Below are 19,876 nucleotides of genomic sequence, written 5' to 3'. Positions count from 1 at the left end.
CCCTCACCACCTTGCTTGTAGTCAACACTCAGTAAATGCCCAGTTCTCATTCCCCAGTTCATTTGTTCACTGCCACCTCAGCAATTAGTCCTTTCTCATCATCTGGGCATAAATCTAGGCGCCTTCTTTGTTGCTTTGTTTTATTTTAAGCAGTGACATTGGCAGGCTTCCATCAAATCTTGAGCTTGTCTCATATATGATTAAATCCTTCACATCAGCATCTCCTACAAGATTTTCTTCTGCCTGCTCCTCAGTCTGATTCCTCTACCCTCACCAGGAGCTCTCCTTGTTGTTTACCCTCTTCAAAACCATCTCTTTACTTCCCATAGGACTTTTTCCTCCAAAATCATGGCTTTTAGCTTGAAGAACTGAGAAGGTCCCCTGGGCTACCTCTTCAGTTTCCCATCCTGCGTGGTAGAGTTACTCTGCATGTCCAGTGCGGACGTCCATCTCATTTGGGGTTCTGTTCATTGTTGCACTGCTGGTCACTAATAAGGACTTGCTAAGGATTCATAAATCTTATTTTTTTTTTTGGCCGCACCATGCAGCATGCGGGATCTTAGTTCCCTGAGCAGGGATTGAACTCATCCCCTCAGCAGTGGAAGCACAGATTCTTAACCACTGGACCACCAGGGAAGTCCCAGGATTCATAAGTCTTGATGGTATCTCTGTCTTCATGAATCTGAGTTGGCAGGAAGATACTTACCTGATTTATTCGGGCCACACCTAATGGGCTCCCATTAAACCTATCTTTTACTCTTCAAAATGACAAAAAAAAAAAAAATTAAAAAACTTTTATCTGAAAGTATTCACATGTATTTCCTAGTTCATTTGTTTTAAATAAAATATATGACATATAAAAACATATTTAGGAGTAATGGATGCTGAATTCTTTTTTTTTTTTAATTAATTTATTTTTTTGGCTGTGTTATGTCTTCATTGCTGCATGTGGGCTTTCTCTAGTTGCGGCGAGCAGGGGCTACTCTTTGTTGCACGGGCTTCTCATTGCAGTGGCTTGTCTTGTTGCGGAGCACGGGCTCTAGGCGCGCAGCCTTCAGTAATTGTGGCATGCGAGCTCAGTAGTTGTGGTGCACGGGCTTAGTTGCTCCGTGGCATGTGGGATCTTCCCGGACCAGGGCTCGAACCTGTGTCCCCTGCATTGGCAGGCGGATTCTTAACCACTGCGCCACCAGGGAAGTCCCAGATGCTGACTTCTTGACAGAACTACTTTGGAGAAGTCGGGGAGAGAAGGGACGTGGAGAGCTTACACAGGCCCTAGAGTTTTTTTTTTTTTTAATTTATTTTATTTATTTATTTTTGGCTGCATTGGGTCTTTGTTGGTGTGTGCAGGCTTTCTCTAGTTGAGGTGAGCGGGGGCTACTCTGCGGTGCACGGGTTTCTCATTGTGGTGGCTTCTCTTGTTGCAGAGCATGGGCTCTAGGCACCTGGGCTTCAGGAGTTGTGGCTCGCAGGCTCAGTAGTTGTGGCTCCCGGGCTCTAGAGCGCAGGCTCAGTAGTTGTGGCACACAGGCTTAGTTGCTCCGCGGCATGTGGGATCTTCCCAGACCAGGGCTCGAACCCATGTCCCCTGCGCTGGCAGGCGGATTCTTAACCACTGCGCCACCAGGGAAGCCCAGGCCCTAGTTTTATATGTAGTGTTTTATTTGCCTCAAATCTTTTTAAGAATTTAGGCGTAAAGCTAGGTGGTGGATATACAGGTATTTAAAAAATATTTTTTCTTTGTTGATATATTTGCATATTTCACAATTAGAAAGATTAAATGAGATAATGTGCTTAAAGTATTTAGTAAAAAATTAACACAATTCTGGTAAGGCTGAGGTTCCTTTAGACCACAGCCTTCAACATTTCTTCCTTCCCAGAGGTAACAGCTCTTATCAGTGTGGAGTGAATTATTCCAGACTTTCTTCTATGTATTTGTGTACACAAATATATACCCTTAGAAAATATATGGTGATATTTATGTTTTAATTTTTTTAATGTATGTATTTTTCTGCAGCTTTTTTTCACTCAGTAATGTGTCTTAGAATCTTTCCATGGTATATAATAAATTATCTCATTGTTTTTAACTGCTTAATATTCTATAATATGGATAAACCATGATTCATTTAATATGGATAAACCATAATTTATTACTCTGATAGCTACTGGGTTATTAAAATAGTGCTGCAACAAACATCTTTGTGTGAACCACTCTGTGAACCCATGTGTGTTTAGGATAGATACTGAAGAGAATTCCTATGCCTATAGGGCATGTGCTAAATTACATTTGTAATAGACACTCGTAGTTGCCCTTCAGAGTGGCTGTGCCAGTTCACACTCCCACCAGCAGAGGGAGCGGCTCTTTCCTCCACACTGCATCCAATTGATACTAAAAGACATGAATTAAAAACATAGTCAGTGGGCTTCCCTGGTGGCACAGTGGTTAAGAATCTGCCTGCCAATGTAGGGGACACGGGTTTGAGCCCTGGTCCGGGAAGATTCCACATGCTGCGGAGCAACTAAGCCCGTGCTCCACAACTACTGAGCCTGCGCTCTAGAGCCCATGAGCCACAACTACTGAAGCCCGCGCACCTAGAGCCTGTGCTCCGCAACAAGAGAAGCCACCACAATGAGAAGCCCGCGCACCGCAATGAAGAGTAGCCCCCGCTCGCTGCAACTAGAGAAAGCCCGTGCGCAGCAACGAAGACCCAACGCAGCCAAAAATAAATTAAAAAAACAAACAAACAAAAAAACCTGGTCAATGAAAACTGATATCTTGTTTTAAGGTGGATTATCCTGATAGTGAGGTCAACCATTTCTTCATGTTTATTGGCCTTTTCTCTTTCTTTGTGTGTGAATTGCCTGCTCATGTCCTTTGCCCATTTTTATTTGGGGCTGTCATTTTCTATTGATTTGTAGGATTTCTTTGCTCTACTTTCATACTTTGCTTTACATCTAGGGGCAGTGTCTCTTCTTCTTTTCAGAACTGTCTTGACTATCGCACATTTCTCACTGACATATCTTTAAAAAATTTTAGAATCAGTGTATCAAGTTCAATGAATAATCCTGTTGAATTCGGTATTGCTTTTATTATTACAGGTCATTTTGATACGAGGTATCATGTATATTATCAACACCATTTGTTTAATCTTTCTCAGCCTAATAAGCCCATTCTGAATAGTCATTTGTTTAATGCTATTGCTGTGTGATAAAAATTAAAATAGTTTACCTTACTGTCAAGTCTCATTTTCTTTTGAAATAATTATCATCTCTTTCAGCATATTTCTTTTGAAAATACCTATTATCTGAACTGTTACAATGGGCTCCTGGTGGATTGTGCAACAGCAGGTGTCTTGTTTTTCTAGCAATCCCCAAAGTGAGACTGGAGACAATCTACATTTGCGGCGTAGATGAGATGAGTACCCAGGATGTCTTTTCCTATTTTAAAGAATATCCTCCGGCCCACATTGAGTGGTTGGATGATACCTCCTGTAAGTAACCCAAGTTACTTGAATATGCTTTTGTTTATGATTTTAAAAGAATTTTTGCCATCTCAAATGGTGAATGATTTTGGCCAGACTATGGCTAACCTCTGCCTTTAGCCTAGAAGAGAAAAAATTGCCCACTGCTGAGAACCAGAGTGCATTAACCAGTCTGCCAGATCATACTCCATGCGTGTTCTAGGTCAGCTCAGAGGTGGTGATCAGGCCTCTAGGAGGTTGGTTGTTGGCAGCTGAGTCCGGGGTACATGACTGAGGCCTCTCTTAACACCCACAGTTTCCCAACAAAGGGGTGGGTCCAACTGCATAGACTTGGGGCTGCATTTTCAGGGCTTTAGACTTTGTCATTGCAACTTGCCATACAGCTTTTCAGAGGGCTATCTCTGACCTAGAACTAGACCAGAGCCCTCTGACACAGTGCCAGACCTCTCATCTCTGCTTGCTTTGGACTGTGTTTTCTGGAGCTTCATCTGCTGGCCCTAATCTGGGGGCTGTTCCACTTGTGAGCTAACTGTAGTTTTTAACTTGCGTCCCCCTCTCCAAGTCTGGCCTGACCTTTGGTACCCACTCTGCTGGCTTCTTGTCTTGACTCACTTCTAGTCTGGCTTTACTTTCTGCCAGTGTGCTGACCTGACTTTCCCGGCTGCTTTCTTAGATGTTAATTCATTGAAAGAAGAAGAAGCATGACTGAGTAAAAGTTTTTCTCCTTTTTTCTTTTTTCTTAACTTAGACCATCCAAATCAGGGGATGGCAAGCCTTTTTTTATAAAGGGCTGGATGATAAATATTGTAGGCTTTGCAGGCCATACAGTCTCTGTGGAACCTACCCAGCTTTGCCGTTGTAGCGTGAAAGCAGCCATAGACAATATAACTGAATGAGCCTGGCTGTTCTCAGTAGAACTTTGTTTACAAAAACAGGTGGCAGGTGTGTAGTTTATCGTACGTTAGTTATAACTAAATAAAGCCGGTACAAGTATAAATAGATAAATGGATGGGTGATGGATGGATGGATGAATGAATCAATGAGAGCAGGTGGTGGGCTGGATTTGCTAACGCCTGATTTATCTAATTAAAACTGTAGCTAAGGGATGTTAGAGTCAGAGGAACCCTTAGAATCATCCAGTTCAACTATCTCGTATTGTACATCAGAAACTGAGAAACAGAAGCAGGAGATTATTTGCTCAAGACCATGTGGCATATTATTAACAAAGATGAGAATCTTTAGACCTTCATTTCCCAAACTGAGATACAGGAGTAACATAAGTTTGAGAAATGCTGCTTTAAAGTTAAACTTCTCAAAAACCTTTTCTTGCTAAATTCTCTTAAAGAAGCAAATTAAATTGATTGCTGCAAAGCCAGGTGGCTGTCACGCCTCCATTCTATATATCCCATGGATGCCATCATCACCCACACTTCACAGTAGGGAAACATCATTTAGCATGTCTGGATAACAAGGAACAGCAGAGGGCTTCCATGTAGGGGGCAGTAGAATAAAGGATAATCCAAATTTATTTGAGAATTTTCACCATCATCATCATCAAGAACTGCTAACACTTATGTATAACACCCACTGTATGCCAGGCAGTTTTAATATACAGAACCCTTTTTCATGGAGTACTTGACCATTAGTTTGTGGGACCCAGTTTGGGAATGCAGCTCTAGGTTGATTTTATCAAAGAAGTTTTACTACCAGGTTCTGTAGTTCCGTTCATTAGTTGGTGTACATTTACTGATGCCAGTCCATAGCTGAATGAGACTTTAGCAATGAATATGATGTAGTCTCTGTTCTCAAGAAACTTAACCATCTGGATGTGATGTAACGTGTTATCTTATTTTAGGTAACGTGGTTTGGTTGGATGAAATGACAGCCACACGAGCCCTTATCAATATGAGTTCCTTGCCAGCCCTGGATAAGATAAGAAGCAAGGATGCCAATGAGGACAAGTCATCTGAGAAAAGTAAAAAAGGTAACTGACCACAAAGGAGGGACTTTGGGGCTAAAAGTCCTGTCCTTTACAACTTGAGTTTCTGTGCAGTGTTACATAGTATCTCATCGCCAGTTATTTCTGAAATAAGCTATGATGCTTTGGATCATTAGTAAAGAGGAGGAGAAAATATTAGACTTAGCATGTATGAGATGGAGTTAAGATTCATCTTGTCCCTCACATTCCATTTTAGACAAGCAAGAAGACAGTTCCGATGACGATGAGGCTGAAGAAGGAGAAGTTGAAGATGAGAACGCAAGTGATGTAGAGGTCAGTGAGAGGGCAAAAGTGTCTGTAAGGTTTCACTGTAAACAACTGCTTACTGTCTTGGTATTTAAGCCTTAAAGACTTAATACAGTACTTTGTGTTCTTCCCCTGGCTTTCACCATTACACCTCCTGAGGGGGCACCAGGCTCTTGGCCTTTAAGTTTGTGTGGCTATAATGAATGATTCATCTTGAGATCTTAGTACCCACACTTCTGTATGAAAGGAAATGATTTTATTGAGAAATCCTTTGAAATGCTATCAAATCAGTAAAATTAAGGAATAGCAAGTAATGGCATATTTCCTAATGGCGTATGTACTATTGTTGGAAATATTAAAGTGTATTCATTTTAAAATTATTTATTAAGTGCCTACCATATACCAAATTCTAGGTGCTGGGGATATAGCGTCAAGCAAAACAAAGTCCTTGCCCTGTTGGAGCCTCCATTCTAGTGGGGAAGACAGATAATACACTGATACACAGATATGTAATATAATGTCAGGAAGTGATGAGTGCTGTGAAGAAAAGTAAAGAAGGGTAAGCAGATAGAGAATGATGGAGACGATTCTTTTAGACAAGGTGGTCAGGGAAGACCTCTGACTTAGACATCCTGCAGAGGAACTGGTGCTGTAATGCTGATGGGTATTATTAAAGGTAGATTGCTTTCTTAATCAGTGGTAACTTTGCTGCTGAATGAATATGAAAAAGGCTTTAATTTTTATGTCGAAAATGCTCTTTTTTCTTAAGTTGGACACGTTGTCTCAGGTAGAAGAAGAGTCTCTGCTAAGAAATGATCTTCGTCCAGCGAACAAACTTGCTAAAGGAAATAGATTATTCATGAGATTTGCTACAAAAGGTAAATGATAATTGGTATTGATTTTTATTTTTAATCGAAGTGATTTTTATTGAGTGACACCTTCTCTTTTGAATCAGAACTTAGGTCAAGTAATCTCGAAGATCCTTCAAACTATAATATTCTGTGCTTATAAAATCAATGACTTGCTGCCTGAGTTGGAATTTCAGACATTGAAAGTGAATATTAGTTATTTGTATACTTTTGTGGTTTCTAGCTAAAGTAAGTCATTTTCTGTCAAAGCTGGTTTGTCCCATGTGCTTTTCAGCCAGTTTATCATCTGAACTATGAAAACTTTAAAATTGTATTTTATGTATCACAGCAATATCTTCCTGGACATTGCTAGTAGTACCATTCAACTCTAATTCTCTAAAGAATTAAATTAAAAGCCTCTTAACAATTCATAAGGCTTTTTACACATAATGATTTTGGTACGCATTAATAATGTGTGTGTGTGGGGGGGTGGTTTGAGTCAGTTGAGAGTTAATTGGAAATGACAACTCTTCACCCCTGAATACTTCAGTAAGTATTTCTGAAGAACAAGGACTTTGTTTTACACACAGTTATCAAAATCAGGGAACTTAGCATTAATACAATACTGTTACCTAATTCGGAGTCCACATTCAGATTGTACCAGCTCCCCACTCTGTATATTAAAACTACCTGGGGGAAAAAAAAGCTGTCTGGCACACAGTGAGTGCTGTGTAAGTGTTAACAGTTCATGCTGCTGCTGCTGCTGACAATGGTGATGATTATCAAATACATTTGGATTATTCTTTATCCTACTCCCCCACTGAACTAGGATCCACTCCAGGACTGGGTGTTTAAGTCTGCCATGTCGCCTTAGTCTCCCTGAGTATGGAACTACTCCTTTGTTTTCCTTGACTGGGACATTTTTAAAGAGGACAGGCTCATTATTTTATAGGCTGCCCCTTAGTTTGTCTGATGTCTCCTAATTAAATTCAGGTTGTGCGTTTATACCACAGAAGTGACATTGTGTCATTTTCAGTGCATCATATCAGGAGGCACATTGTATTTATTTATCCCCTTCCTGAGGATGTTAGCTTTTATCACTTGGTTAAGGTAATGATCGCCAGGTTTCTCCACTATAAAGTTACTCTTTTTCCATTTATAATTTAAAGGTTTGTGGGGAGATGCTTTGAGGTTATGTAAATAGCCTGTTCCTCATCCAACTTCATGCAATAGCTTTAGATCCATTGATGACTTTTTAGCTCTCTCATTTATTAGTTGGCAGTCTGCTGTAAGGAAGAGCTTTCCCTTTTTACCCATTTGTTTATGTATTTACTTATCTTTTTTACTTACTTATATCAGTTTAGATTCATGGAGTTTTATTCAATGGGTTATCATCCATTCTATCGTTATTTTGATTCACAAATTATTTTGGATTTGGCCAGTAGAGCCTCTTCAAACTGTGTTCTTTTGACACGCCTTCATGATTCTTTGAGTTCTTTCTTACTTTATGGCACAATAAAACATCTTGTTTTGCCAGACTCAACTTGTACTTTCCCTGCCCCAGATCTGGAATCAGCCATTTCTCCAAGGAGCTTGTGGGCATGTTTTTTGTAGGGTGCACATTCTGGTTTGTGCCACCAAATTTATCTCTAGCACTGGGTACATTCTCATTGGTGTTCATCCGTTGCGTTCAGTGAGTGCTCAGGGAGCTGTCAAGAGACCTTTATATTATGAAAATATGTGTGCTCACTGACCACCTTTTCTTCCTGTTAACTGTCATTTTAACTTGATAAATGGGGTCTTTTCTTCATTTACTTATTCGAGGGACCATTTGTGTGCATTCTGGTTATATGGTGCTGTGCTGTTTTCCTTAAGCCATTTTGAGGAACATCACGGTAAACTGGAAAAAAAATGGTTTGCCAAATATATGGACCTATGTATAATCTGTTTCTTTGCCCCTGATTCTGTGTTATTGGAGTGTTGTCATTCAGAAATGAATATCATCTTTCAGGGGGCAGTGAAAATGCCACCTCTTCTAAAAGCCTTTTTGATTCCTGAACACTGGTGATAACTGATGCTCTCCTATGCTTCTTGGAACCTAGTATATTGTATTGTTGTTAGTGGTATTTTCTCTATGAAGTCAGCTCCCTAACAGCAGCTTAACCTCCCTCATCTCTGAATTTTACTCCACCCCCTCCACAAGGCACTGCGTTAGGAGGCATTCAGAGAGTGAGTGTTTATAGTGCATCTTTCCCTTTTGTTGGCAGATTGTGCTGATCTGATCCCAGCCATGAAAAACATTCTTTTTTTTTTTAAACCCATTCAACATTGTCCTCACACTCACAGGAAATCCTTGGTAACTGTTGTAATTAATTTTTAGATGACAAAAAGGAACTTGGAGCAGCGAGAAGAAGTCAGTATTACATGAAATATGGGAATCCAAATTACGGAGGCATGAAAGGAATTCTTAGTAATTCTTGGTGAGTCCAAAACCTTAAAATACAATAGTTTAAATAGTACGTAAGCTTTTCATAATCCTTCAGTTGGTATTCTGCAGTGGAATGTCAACACCATGTGTGGACATGAAGGAAGACAAGAAGAAAGAATTCAAGATTTTTAACTGTGGTAAATGGTGTGAGAATGCTGACTTTCAGTTTCCTGTGAAATATCTCTGTTTCAGCACCTAACATTGTGTCAGGGTGTAGTTGAAATTAACTAGTGGATTTCAAGGCCCTTCCTGTTGGTTTTTGATTATGTGCTTATTTTGGCAATGTTGCAGGAAGCGAAGATACCATTCCCGTCGCATTCAGCGGGATGTGATCAAGAAGAGAGCCCTGATTGGGGACGACGTTGGCTTGACATCCTATAAACACCGACATTCCGGTAGTTGCCTGCTCAGCTCTTGGGTAGACACATGTTTGGCTCCTGAAATCATATTTTTATTCTTAATACAGTCTCTTAAGGTTCCAAACTTTATCATCCTCTCTTCCTTGCCCTCACCCTCTGCCAACATATAGGAAAGTAAGTCAAGTCACAATTAATTTGAAATTGCCCATACAAAGAGGTCAAATGATTTTATAAAAGCTGTTCTAACAATAAAGGCAAGATGTAGGAAAAATTAAAACTTTTCTTAGGAATCTAATTTTCCTATTAATATCAAAAGCTGCGTGAAAAAAAATTTTAATTATTTTGTTGGATGAGTTCATTTTATCGTTCCTTTGTCTGATGAAAATAAGCTGCTGTGTTTAACGTTCTGTGCTTATTGGCTTGTGCACGTGAATGCCTCAGTAAAGTGAGATATCATGACTTGGGTTTCATTTTGTTTCTTCCTTCTTTTTTCTCTTTTTCTCTTCCTCTCTCTCCCCCTCCCTACCTCCCCTCCTCCCCTCCTCCCTTCCTCCCTTCCTTTCTTCCTTCCTTTTGGTGCTTATTGTGAAAGAACCATTTTCATTATGTTTTATAAAGATTTGTTTTTATATTGAATCTGATCTGTGAAAATCTTCTATATGCTTTGTAGAACCAGCCAAGTCAGCATACAAACACAGAATAACACGCATACACATTTATCATTGTAATAGGGACAGTGAGAGGTGAAATCTCTACATTTTAATTTAATGTGAATATCCAAACCTGTATATTTGAAATCTGCATGTTAACGCACATACTTTTCTGATACACAGTTAGGCTTTTCCAATTTCAGTTACTTTAAGATATTTTCATTATATAATCTTTATATTCATACTAAAGAAATTAAAAAAACAAATTGCCTCTAATTCTAGCACTCCAAGATTAACAACTGATTTCATTTTACATTTTTCCTTTGTCTCTTTTCACAATAAATACTGTAATAACTGTTGTGGACATATATTTTATATTCTGCTTCAAGCATTCCACTTACAAGCGTTTTTCCATGACCTTTAAAGGTACATTTCATTATTCATGGCGGTTATGTTCTATAAAGTCATCGTGATCATTGAAAACCATCCAGAAACTCTAATCACACCATTTTTGTCAACTGATCAATATATAACCTTGTTTGATCTGTGTTTCTGCTTAAAGACACCTTATTTACTACATAGTGTTGATTCATTAACATTGGACTCAAGGCCAGCAGCAGTGTAACTCATGCCCGAACAAAGCTTATCTAACACACGTATTTTCTCCATACGGCACATCACAGCCTTCTTGTGTTTAGGAACACTAGACAGCTTTGGAACTATGCTCAGAGGCTATTTTAAACAGGGAAATCACCAATAAAAGCCACAAAAGTGTTAAAAATTAGCACTCACTGGACTGCAAAAAAGACACTTGTTTACAGTGTGAGAGATGAAACAAAAAGGATGTGGCTTTGTTTGCCCGCAGCTGGGAACATGCATGGCTGGTGCCTCAAATTGTTTGCTGCTCCTGTGCATGTCCACCAATGACCACGAAAGTGCCATGGGTTTTGATTCTGGAGTTACAAATAAAATTGGCAAATTCACAAATACAGAATCTGTGAATAATGATGAGGGTCTGTATTTTAGACAACTTTGTAATATTGCATCAGGCTGCTAGTTCATACTTTACCTAGACATTCTTTGTTGCAGGGATCAGAATGGTAACCAGATTAGCACTATTATAGATAATGCCCCAATAAACTCTAAGGATGGGAATCCCATCTTTTAAAAAGGTCACTGACGTAGAATAGAAAATTGGATTTGTTAGTTTTAGGGCTTTTCCTAATGTTTTTTGGTTAAATTCCTTAGGACTAGTGAATGTTCCTGAGGAACCCATTGAAGAGGAGGAAGAGGAGGAGGAGGAAGAGGAGGACCAGGACATGGATGCTGATGACAGGGTGGTGGTGGAGTACCACGAGGAGCTCCCAGCCCTCAAGCAGACCCGGGAGCGGAGCACATCTCGGCGGTCTAGTGCCAGCAGCTCAGACTCGGATGAAATGGACTATGATCTAGAACTGAAAATGATTTCCACTCCTTCACCAAAGAAGAGCATGAAAATGACGATGTATGCTGACGAAGTGGAATCGCAGTTGAAAAATATCAGGTAAAAATAGTTTCTCTTTTTATCAGTGCTAGCTTTTAATTTGATTTGAATACCAATTACTAACTTCTTCTTAATACCTCTTAATTTTATATCCACTTTTATCTTTTCTAATTTCAGTCCTTTGTAGCGTCTGATTTTTCCTCTTAATGTACAAGAGGTGATCCTTGTTATAAAAACTATAGACGATATAGAAAGTGAAGTCACCTGTAATCTCATCCTCTTCTAAGAGAACGACTGTTAGCAATTGGGTGAATTACTTTCCTGCTAGTTTTATGTGTATACATAACACATAGAGAAATTATAGATATATTTGTACAAAAATTAAGTTATATTGTTTTGACATATGCTTTTTCCATTTAATATAGTGTAGACATCTGCTGTTTTTTCAACTGTATGTAGTCCATTGTTTGAAAGTGTCATTGTTTGTTTAACCAATCCCTTATTGATGGAGATTTCTGTTTTGTTTTTTTTTCCTTGTCTGCGCCATGCGGCTCGCAGGATCTTAGTTCCCCAACCAGGGATCAAACCTGGGCCCTCGGCAGTGAAAGTGCGGTGTCCTAACCACTGGACCTCCAGGGGATTCCCTGGATTTCTGTTTTCTTACTGTTGCACCAACTAGATAAATTCTAGTTACTGCATAAGACAAGGCACGTGTTTTAAAATGTGATGTTGCTAAATTTCCTTCCAAAAAGGTTTTACTCAAATTACCACCTGTTGCCTACATAATTCACCAACCTTAGGTATTATCACTCTGATTTTTGCTATTCATGGACGAAAAAATACAGTTATTTTAATATGCGTTCTTTGATGACCAGTGGAGCTGAGCAGATTCCTGAGGGCAGATCGCGTATGCATGGATCAGAGAGGGCTGGAGGCTGGGGTGCTCTCTAAGAGTTCTTGATGGTGTGTTTGGGAAAAGGGAAGAAAAAACTTTTAAGCTGGTTGGTTTGTATGGCCTTGTTCACATCCTTATTTTTAGTTTTCAGAGAACTTTCCAGTGGCAAATGCTGCCAGAATAATGGAACTCGTCCCCTGACGTGGTGGGAGAGGTCTTTGACAGAGACGTCTGTCCTTTAACGAAAGGAGTTTTAGACTCTGTTGTGTCTAGACAACAACCAGCCCTCCAGCCCTCTGCAGGCCTCTACTTAGCGTTTGTCCCAGGAGGAGGGGGCTCGCAGGTACGTGCTCTGCGATAGCTCGCAGATGCCGTGTGTGGGAACCACCCCGGAAGACTCAGGGGCCTGCTCGCCGCAAGCAGCCTCTTTACAGCAGGCTGGTCGTGGCTTTTGTAAGCAAATAATTACTGGTTTATGGTGTTGTAAGTGAACGTTGGCCATGTTAGATCGGGTTTCTTAAATTGTTTTTCCAGAGTGTATGAGATTGTTGTATGAGTGTTATCCCACAGTTCAAGTTGGTTTACTGTTCCTCCACCCCCCTTTTTAAAGGAACTCCATGAGGGCAGATACTGTATCTACAAGCAATATAAAAAACCGAATTGGTAACAAATTAACACCTGAGAAATTTGCAGATGTCCGACATTTGTTAGATGAAAAACGTCAACACACACGTCCACGGCCACCTGGCAGCAGTACTAAAACAGGTATTGTTGAGTTGTGTATCTGGGCTTCATTCTGAGTTCCAGAAAGCAAATGCAGACAGGGATAGGTTCTTGGATAAAACACTGTCATTTACGGACCAATTTAGTTGTCCTGATTCATCACTTCTAAATTTTGTGTTAGGCATTGGAACTTTAGGACATGAAATTTAATCAGACTTTTGCAATACTCATTTTCAATATTTTTGTCCCAAACAATTATTTTACTCTGTATGTCATTGGTATACTTTGTACATAAGGATAATAGAAATTAAGTCGGGTTGTTGTATAAATGGTTAAGAGTTTGAACTGGTTAGTTTATATGTGCAAACACGCGTATAGTGGGCACTTAGCAAAGCCTGCTATGTGCCAGGGCTAGGTGCTGAGAGTGTTAGAAGTCTTTGCAGGGGATGCAAAGTCATCATAGAACTCAGATGGAAAACATAAGGGCACACATTCAGGTAATTCCACCTGAAGCAGAATGGAGTGAGTGCTGTGATAGGGCACTGCAAGCAGTGGGCTGTGGGAGCAGAGAGGGGAGGTGGGTCTGTTGGGGCAGGATCTGTTGTGGGATGCTTCTCAGAGCACGTGGCTGTGGAGTGAGGCCTCGGACCGGAAGTAGGATCTCAGTTGGTAAACCTAATTTTTTTGAGGTGGGAAGTAACCTGATCTTATATCTATTTTAGAAAGGTAACTTCGTGGCGGCGTAGAGTGTGATAGAGAGTTAAGTAAGTAACACGGGCCTGAACTAGATCAGGGACAGTGGAGGCAGAATTGATGACAGTGTCAACCTTGGAGAGGAAGAAGACTCAGCACTGGGAAGTGCGGGAGGAAAGGAAGAGAAGCCAAGGGCCTCAGGCCTGAGGGGCTGAAAGATGGGGGTGCTGTCCTCAGAGAGCATAGGCAAGGTGGGTGAAAACCCAGCCCAGGGACTTGCTAATAAATGTGTTTTTGTGGTTGCTGTTATTGTGAGAGGAAGCTCAGGAGGACAGGCAGATTTCTGGGGGGGCGGGGGTTGGAGGAAAAACATTTGATTTGGGACATTTTCCCTTGATCCTTTGCTTTTTGTCAGTCTCATTACATGTATTGTTCAACGTAATAGTTTATTGAGAGCTTCTTATATGTTCAGAGATTGCGGCTTCTGTCCTCAGGGAGCTTGCAGTATTTCTTGCCAGCCGAAATGTTCGTAAATTATTTGCTCTGCTTGATTCTACTACAGAAAACACAAAGCAGACAATTCTGCCTCAGAAGTTCCTTTTTGGAGCAGTCAGCTAAGGTTTTTTACCCCTGCGAGCCCCTGGGGATTCTCATTTGAATTTTCCCAGAGAATCCAGACTCTGTAGAGGGAAGGCTCTTAGAAGCCTGGTTGTGCTGGGCCCCATGTCCAGCACATGTCCAAATCTCGGGGAGATTTGGTACCAGGTCCTGCAGAGATCTCAGGTTGACAGTACAGATAGCAAAGCATATGCACGTGGTCACGGTAGTACTTTTTTTCTTTTTCTAGATATACGCCAGCGATTAGGAAAAAGACCACATTCTCCGGAAAAGGCTTTTAGTAGTAACCCAGTCGTTCGGAGAGAGCCCTTTTCTGATGTACATAGTAGGCTAGGTGTTCCCAGGCAAGATGTTAAAGGCCTCTACTCTGATACTCGGGAGAAGAAATCAGGTTGGTAATGCTGAAAACTGACGGGGAAGGGAATTGGTAAGAGCAGAGACAATGGGTGTAGCACAGAAATACTTTGTTAGCAGAAGGCAGGAAATAGCCTATGACAAAAATAAATTATTTTTCCTCTTTCATTATAGTCGTCGTCATCATCATCATCATCATCATCATAATGGTAACAGTGTGGAAAATTTAGAAAATGGGAAAAAAAACTCACCCCTGATTCTTTCTGTTTAACACAAATACTTTTTAGTTTCATGCTATTCCAGTCTTTGCCCATATACATATACTACTATTTTCGTATAGCATCTTATCATAGTCATTTTTCCACATTGTTATAGCTTTTATAAATAAAACTTTTAATTGCCTTACAGAGTGGCTATCTTATGAAATTCCATGTATTTCTCTCTTGTTAAATATTAATATGTGAAAAATTAATGGAGAGTGGGCAGAATCTGGAAGTTGACAGTGTAGCAGGCCCATCAGTTTGCAGAATGTTGTGGCTGGGAAGATCTGGGAATGGCCCAGTCCTGGCAGAATGAAGTTGTACACGGACGGGATGGTGAGTCTCACCAGGCAGGGGCAGGTGTAGTATAAGCAGCCTCCCAGGTGATTCTGATGTGCCTAACACAGGGTAGGGTGGGGTCGGGGGGGCACATATCCCCGAGCTGAGAGAATCTCCCGTTGGGTCCAGTTCTCTCAGTCTGCAGGCAGGGGACTGCAGCCAGGGAAAGGAGAGGATCTGCCCAAGGCTGCACCATGGTTGCAGGTGCCACGGACAACCCCCCGCCGCCCCCCTCCCCCCTCCCCGCCCCCCGCCCCGTGCTTCCTGCACGTCAGGTGTTGCCAGTGCCCCTGTTTCTCAGCATCGACTGCCAGAGCTGAAATGCCTTCTCACCCAAACAGGTAGTTTATGGACTCGCTTAGGATCTGCACCCAAGACCAAAGAAAAGAACACGAAGAAAGTGGATCACAGGGCGCCCGGCACAGAGGAAGATGACTCCGAGCTGCAAAGGGCATGGGGGGCTCTGATTAAGGAGAAAGAACAGTCTCGCCAAAAGAAGAGCCGGTTAGATAACTTACCATCTCTCCAGATTGAAGTTAGTCGGGAAAGCAGCTCTGGTTCAGAGGCAGAGTCCTGATGCCCTTGGGGCCCAAGGCGGCTGCCCTAAAGCCTGACATTCTTGTGCAGGGTGGGGTGCACAGTAGGAACCCCCCATGCGGGAGTTGGCGCCCCTCCCGTTCTTGCTCACGCAGTCACCCTCCGCTCTTGCTACTTCAGCAAGACATCTTAAGAATGTGACATGTTTTGAAGGGCATCTATCTAATCTTTTGCTGCAGAGTTATAGTTCTGGGCCCTCAGTTCTTTTCCCACCACCCCACAAGCTTTACCCTTTGAGGAAAAGGCAGCCCTCCAGATTTTGTAGACATTTTTCTTAATATTTTTAACATTGTGTCTTTTGAAAGAAATGTTTTACACAGTTCATCCAAAGAGCAGAGGACTGAACTTCTCACTATTGCCTTGGCCCTGACAGCTGTTACCAGCACCCTTTTCCCAAGAAAAGTCAATTCCCAGGTGCTTATTGGACAGCCTTCGAGGGGGAAGATGAGGGAAGCTGCCAGCTCACCCTTCCAGGATCCTAGTGTGGGGGCCGAATCTCATGGACCTGACCTCAGAGGTGCATCCGTGCCGCCCAGGTAGATAAGAGCCGCAGCGTCGATCGCCCTTCGTTCCTCCCTGGGGATTTCTGTTAGGGGGCCTTGTTAGCGATCAGCTTGAAGTGAAGATCAAGTTCAGTGCTGTGGGATTTTTAGGAACAAAAAACTGTGACTTTGGGATTTGGGGTGGATTTTTGTGCTAGGGGTGGGGTCATGGGTTAATGTTGAACAATTTTTAAGTCTGTATTATGTTTAAAAAATATTAATGATTTAAAAGTTAAAATTTTTAATTTTTATATGTGAAAATACTTCCTATTGGCTACGAGGGAAGCTCAAGTGGTGTCTTCTTATGTGCTGTTAAATATATATTATATACTTTGGAAGAAGGCAAAGAGGGGAGCCTCATTATTTTTAAATGATCCTAAGTGTATAGTCTGTCTGTTGTACATAGAGTTTAACTTGCTTTTTGGCCGCTGTAGGGAAAAATACCCATCCACCTGAGATGGGAACCTGTCATTTATTATCACTTCAGAAGTGATACACTGTTATTTATTCTTTTTCTGTCTCCAAGTTCTGGCACTTGAAGACTTCTTCAAAACTGGCAAATAAGATAATAGTTATAGAAATTTTAGTTCATTTATTTCTAAACTCCTTTCAGATTATTTTACCATGAGAAGGTGGTAGATTATTTTGTCTTCCTGTCTGATTTTTATTTTGAAGTATTTAGTGTTGTATTCCTCTGCAGGCTTAAAAATAGTGTTTTACTTCAATTCAGTAGAGCTTAGGAGTTAAAGAGAATAAAGCCTGTGTTGCTTGTGTGGTGTTACAACCCCTCACCTGTCTGGAATGTCCAGCACCCAGTGCAGCTCAGGGTTCTCGAGATCTTTGCTCGTGCCTGAGCTAATGGTCACATGAGTAGTTGATTGCAGTGTGGTGCGATGGAGGGCGGAACGAACGCTTTGTTTAATAAAGAAAGGCGGGGAGACTTGAGAGTTGCAACAAGAACTATGTTGTCCATATTTTGTTGGTTAACCTGCTTTTTCCCTCCCTGTAGAAAGATGAGAGCATGTAACCATGATATGTTTCAGCTTCCTAGTGGGATTCTAGGAAAGAGCTGGTTTGGGTTTCTCTGCCAGTTGAGACCCAAGGTTTCTGAGGTTTCTCAGCTCTTTGCCCATGAAGCACACAGCTGAGAACCAGGTTCTTGAGGAGGGGCCAGGGTCTGGGCGGTTGGTCAAGTGAGAAGTGCAGGGGCTGTAGAGTCAGAGACGCCGACCCCTGGCTCTGCTCCGTAGGCCTGGGCCTCAGTTTCCCCTTCTAGCAAATGAATGGGCTGGTACCAGAGCTGCTGGCTTCGTTGGTGCGTCTTAATGGTGTTTTGCTGTGTCAGAGCGGTGGCTGCAGCGGGCTGGCCAGCACCAGTGTCTGCGGCAGGTGCAGGGAGGGTCAAGGAGACAACTGAGGGTGTGCATGAGGTTGTGGACGGGACTACCCCCACCCCATTCCAGTCTCTGGGCCACTAGTGAGACAAAGAGGTCCCCGTGGTCAGGGTCCCCACTGACATGCTCTCTGCAGTGTTCAGAAAACTCCCCTTCTCAGACTTTCCCTTGTGTTTCCCAGTCATGACCCTTTCCCACCAGTAGTTCAGGCCCACTTGTCCCATGGCCTTTCAGCCCTCACCAGTCTTTTGCTAGGGATCAAGGAAGACTTTCAGGAAGGGCAGTGGTGTGTAGTTAAAACTGATGTGACCAAGAAAAATGCCTACTTCAGCAGCCTTGCAGTGCTCACAAACACGCAGAGCCCAGAAAATTACCTTTAAAGACGTTAAGTTTTATTTCCCAAAGTTATTGGCCTTAGCCTCTCACTCGCCAGCCCACTCAAGCACCCAGATCTTACAGCATCTTACACGTGCTCTGGAAGCCCAGGCCCTTTCTTGGGAGTTGGGGAGCAAAGATGGACAGTCGGTTTAGTCTTTACACATATGAGATTTTAGATACGTTTTTGCTGCTTGATAATACTTACAGATACCTCATTTCTGTTTTCCACTCTCCGCCTTGGGAGAGGTGCCAACTACCCAGGAGAGCTTGTGGAGCCCAGCACACAATGGAACCTCTGCTGCCCTGGCCTCCTCTAGCCTGACCCCATGAGTCCCTCGCCTTAGGTCAGAAACTGTCTTCTCCCACTCCATCCCCGCAGCAGCCTCTTTACTGGTTCCTCTCCCCTGTCTCTCCCTCTCCATTCTGCACACTGCAGCTGGGATGAACTTTCGGTGTTGTTAGCAGCTTTATTGAGATGTAATTTACATAGCATACAGTTCACCCATTTAAAGTGTACACTTCAGTGGCTTTTAGTATATTCACGGAGTTGTGCATCCATTGCCATAGTCAATGTTAGAATATTTTCATCATCAAAAAGAAACCCTGTACCCATTCGCAGTACCCCATTCCCTCTTCCCCACTGGCAACCACTAACTACTTTTTGTCTCTATGGATTTATCTATTCTGAACGTTTCATATAAATGGGAATGATACACTTTGTGGCTGTTTGTGACTGGTTTCTTTAACTAAACATATTTTCGAGGTTCATCCATGTTGTAATATATATCAGTACTTCGTTTCTTTTTATTGCTGAGTAATGTTCCATCGTATGGATATACCATATTTTGTTTATCCATTCATCAGTTGATGGACCGGTGGGTTGTTTCTACTTTTTGGCTGTTATAAATAATGCTGCTGTGAAAATTCATGTACAAGTTTTTACATGGACATATGTTTTCATTACTCTTGGGTTATATACCTAGGAGTGGAATTGCTGGGTCCTCTGGTATGTCTATCTTTAACCTTTTGAAGAGCTGCCAGACTGTTTTTCCAAGTGGCTGCATCATTTTCCATTCCCCCCAGCAACGTTATGAGGGTTCCAATTTTTCCACATCTTTGTCAAGACTTGTTATTTTTTGATGTGAATTGGTATCTCATTATGGTTTTGATTTGCATTTCCTTGATGACTAATGATGTTGGGCATCTTTTCATGTGCTTCAGGATGAACATTCTTAAGAAGGTTATTCCTATTGCTCCTGCCTAAAAGCATCACCATTGCCAATGGGATAAATTCTGAACTCCTTTGATAGCTCACAAGGCTGGTCAAGATCTAGCCTCTGGCAGTATCTCTAGCCTCTTCTCCCCATCCTCCCCTACTTTCTGCTTACTGGTTTCCTGGAGGCATCTTGATCTCACCAGCCTCCCAGACTTTGCTCAGTGCTGTTCCTCCTCCCAGTGACACGCCCCGCTGGTCCTCTCCTCATCCCACCTCAGCTTTGCCTTCTCCTCTCCCTCATCCTCAAGGACT

General features: G+C 41.8%; 2 protein-coding genes across 6 annotated transcripts in view; both read left to right on the top strand.

The window, feature by feature from the left end:
* NCBP3 (nuclear cap binding subunit 3) overlaps positions 1 to 19,066 on the top strand; it is a 28,419-nt gene extending 9,353 nt beyond the window's left edge. The window contains exons 4-14 of the mRNA XM_082370850.1: positions 3,366 to 3,491; positions 5,338 to 5,466; positions 5,678 to 5,754; positions 6,497 to 6,605; positions 8,956 to 9,055; positions 9,355 to 9,458; positions 11,321 to 11,615; positions 13,061 to 13,215; positions 14,714 to 14,875; positions 15,779 to 15,941; positions 16,408 to 19,066. Coding sequence (XP_082226976.1) covers positions 3,366 to 3,491; positions 5,338 to 5,466; positions 5,678 to 5,754; positions 6,497 to 6,605; positions 8,956 to 9,055; positions 9,355 to 9,458; positions 11,321 to 11,615; positions 13,061 to 13,215; positions 14,714 to 14,875; positions 15,779 to 15,941; positions 16,408 to 16,516 — 1,529 coding nt within the window. The 3' untranslated portion in view covers positions 16,517 to 19,066. The remainder of the gene's footprint in view (positions 1 to 3,365; positions 3,492 to 5,337; positions 5,467 to 5,677; positions 5,755 to 6,496; positions 6,606 to 8,955; positions 9,056 to 9,354; positions 9,459 to 11,320; positions 11,616 to 13,060; positions 13,216 to 14,713; positions 14,876 to 15,778; positions 15,942 to 16,407) is intronic.
* ITGAE (integrin subunit alpha E) overlaps positions 16,458 to 19,876 on the top strand; it is a 68,730-nt gene continuing 65,311 nt past the window's right edge. For all 5 annotated transcript variants that reach the window (XM_082370539.1, XM_082370537.1, XM_082370538.1 and 2 more), the window contains exon 1: positions 16,458 to 16,570. In XM_082370539.1, the coding sequence (XP_082226665.1) occupies positions 16,534 to 16,570 (37 nt within the window). In that variant the 5' untranslated portion in view covers positions 16,458 to 16,533. The remainder of the gene's footprint in view (positions 16,571 to 19,876) is intronic.

The sequence above is a fragment of the Balaenoptera borealis genome, assembly GCF_965194805.1.
Source record: "Balaenoptera borealis genome assembly, chromosome: 20".
Lineage (NCBI taxonomy): Eukaryota > Metazoa > Chordata > Mammalia > Artiodactyla > Balaenopteridae > Balaenoptera > Balaenoptera borealis.
This window is presented reverse-complemented; position numbering and strand designations above follow the sequence as displayed.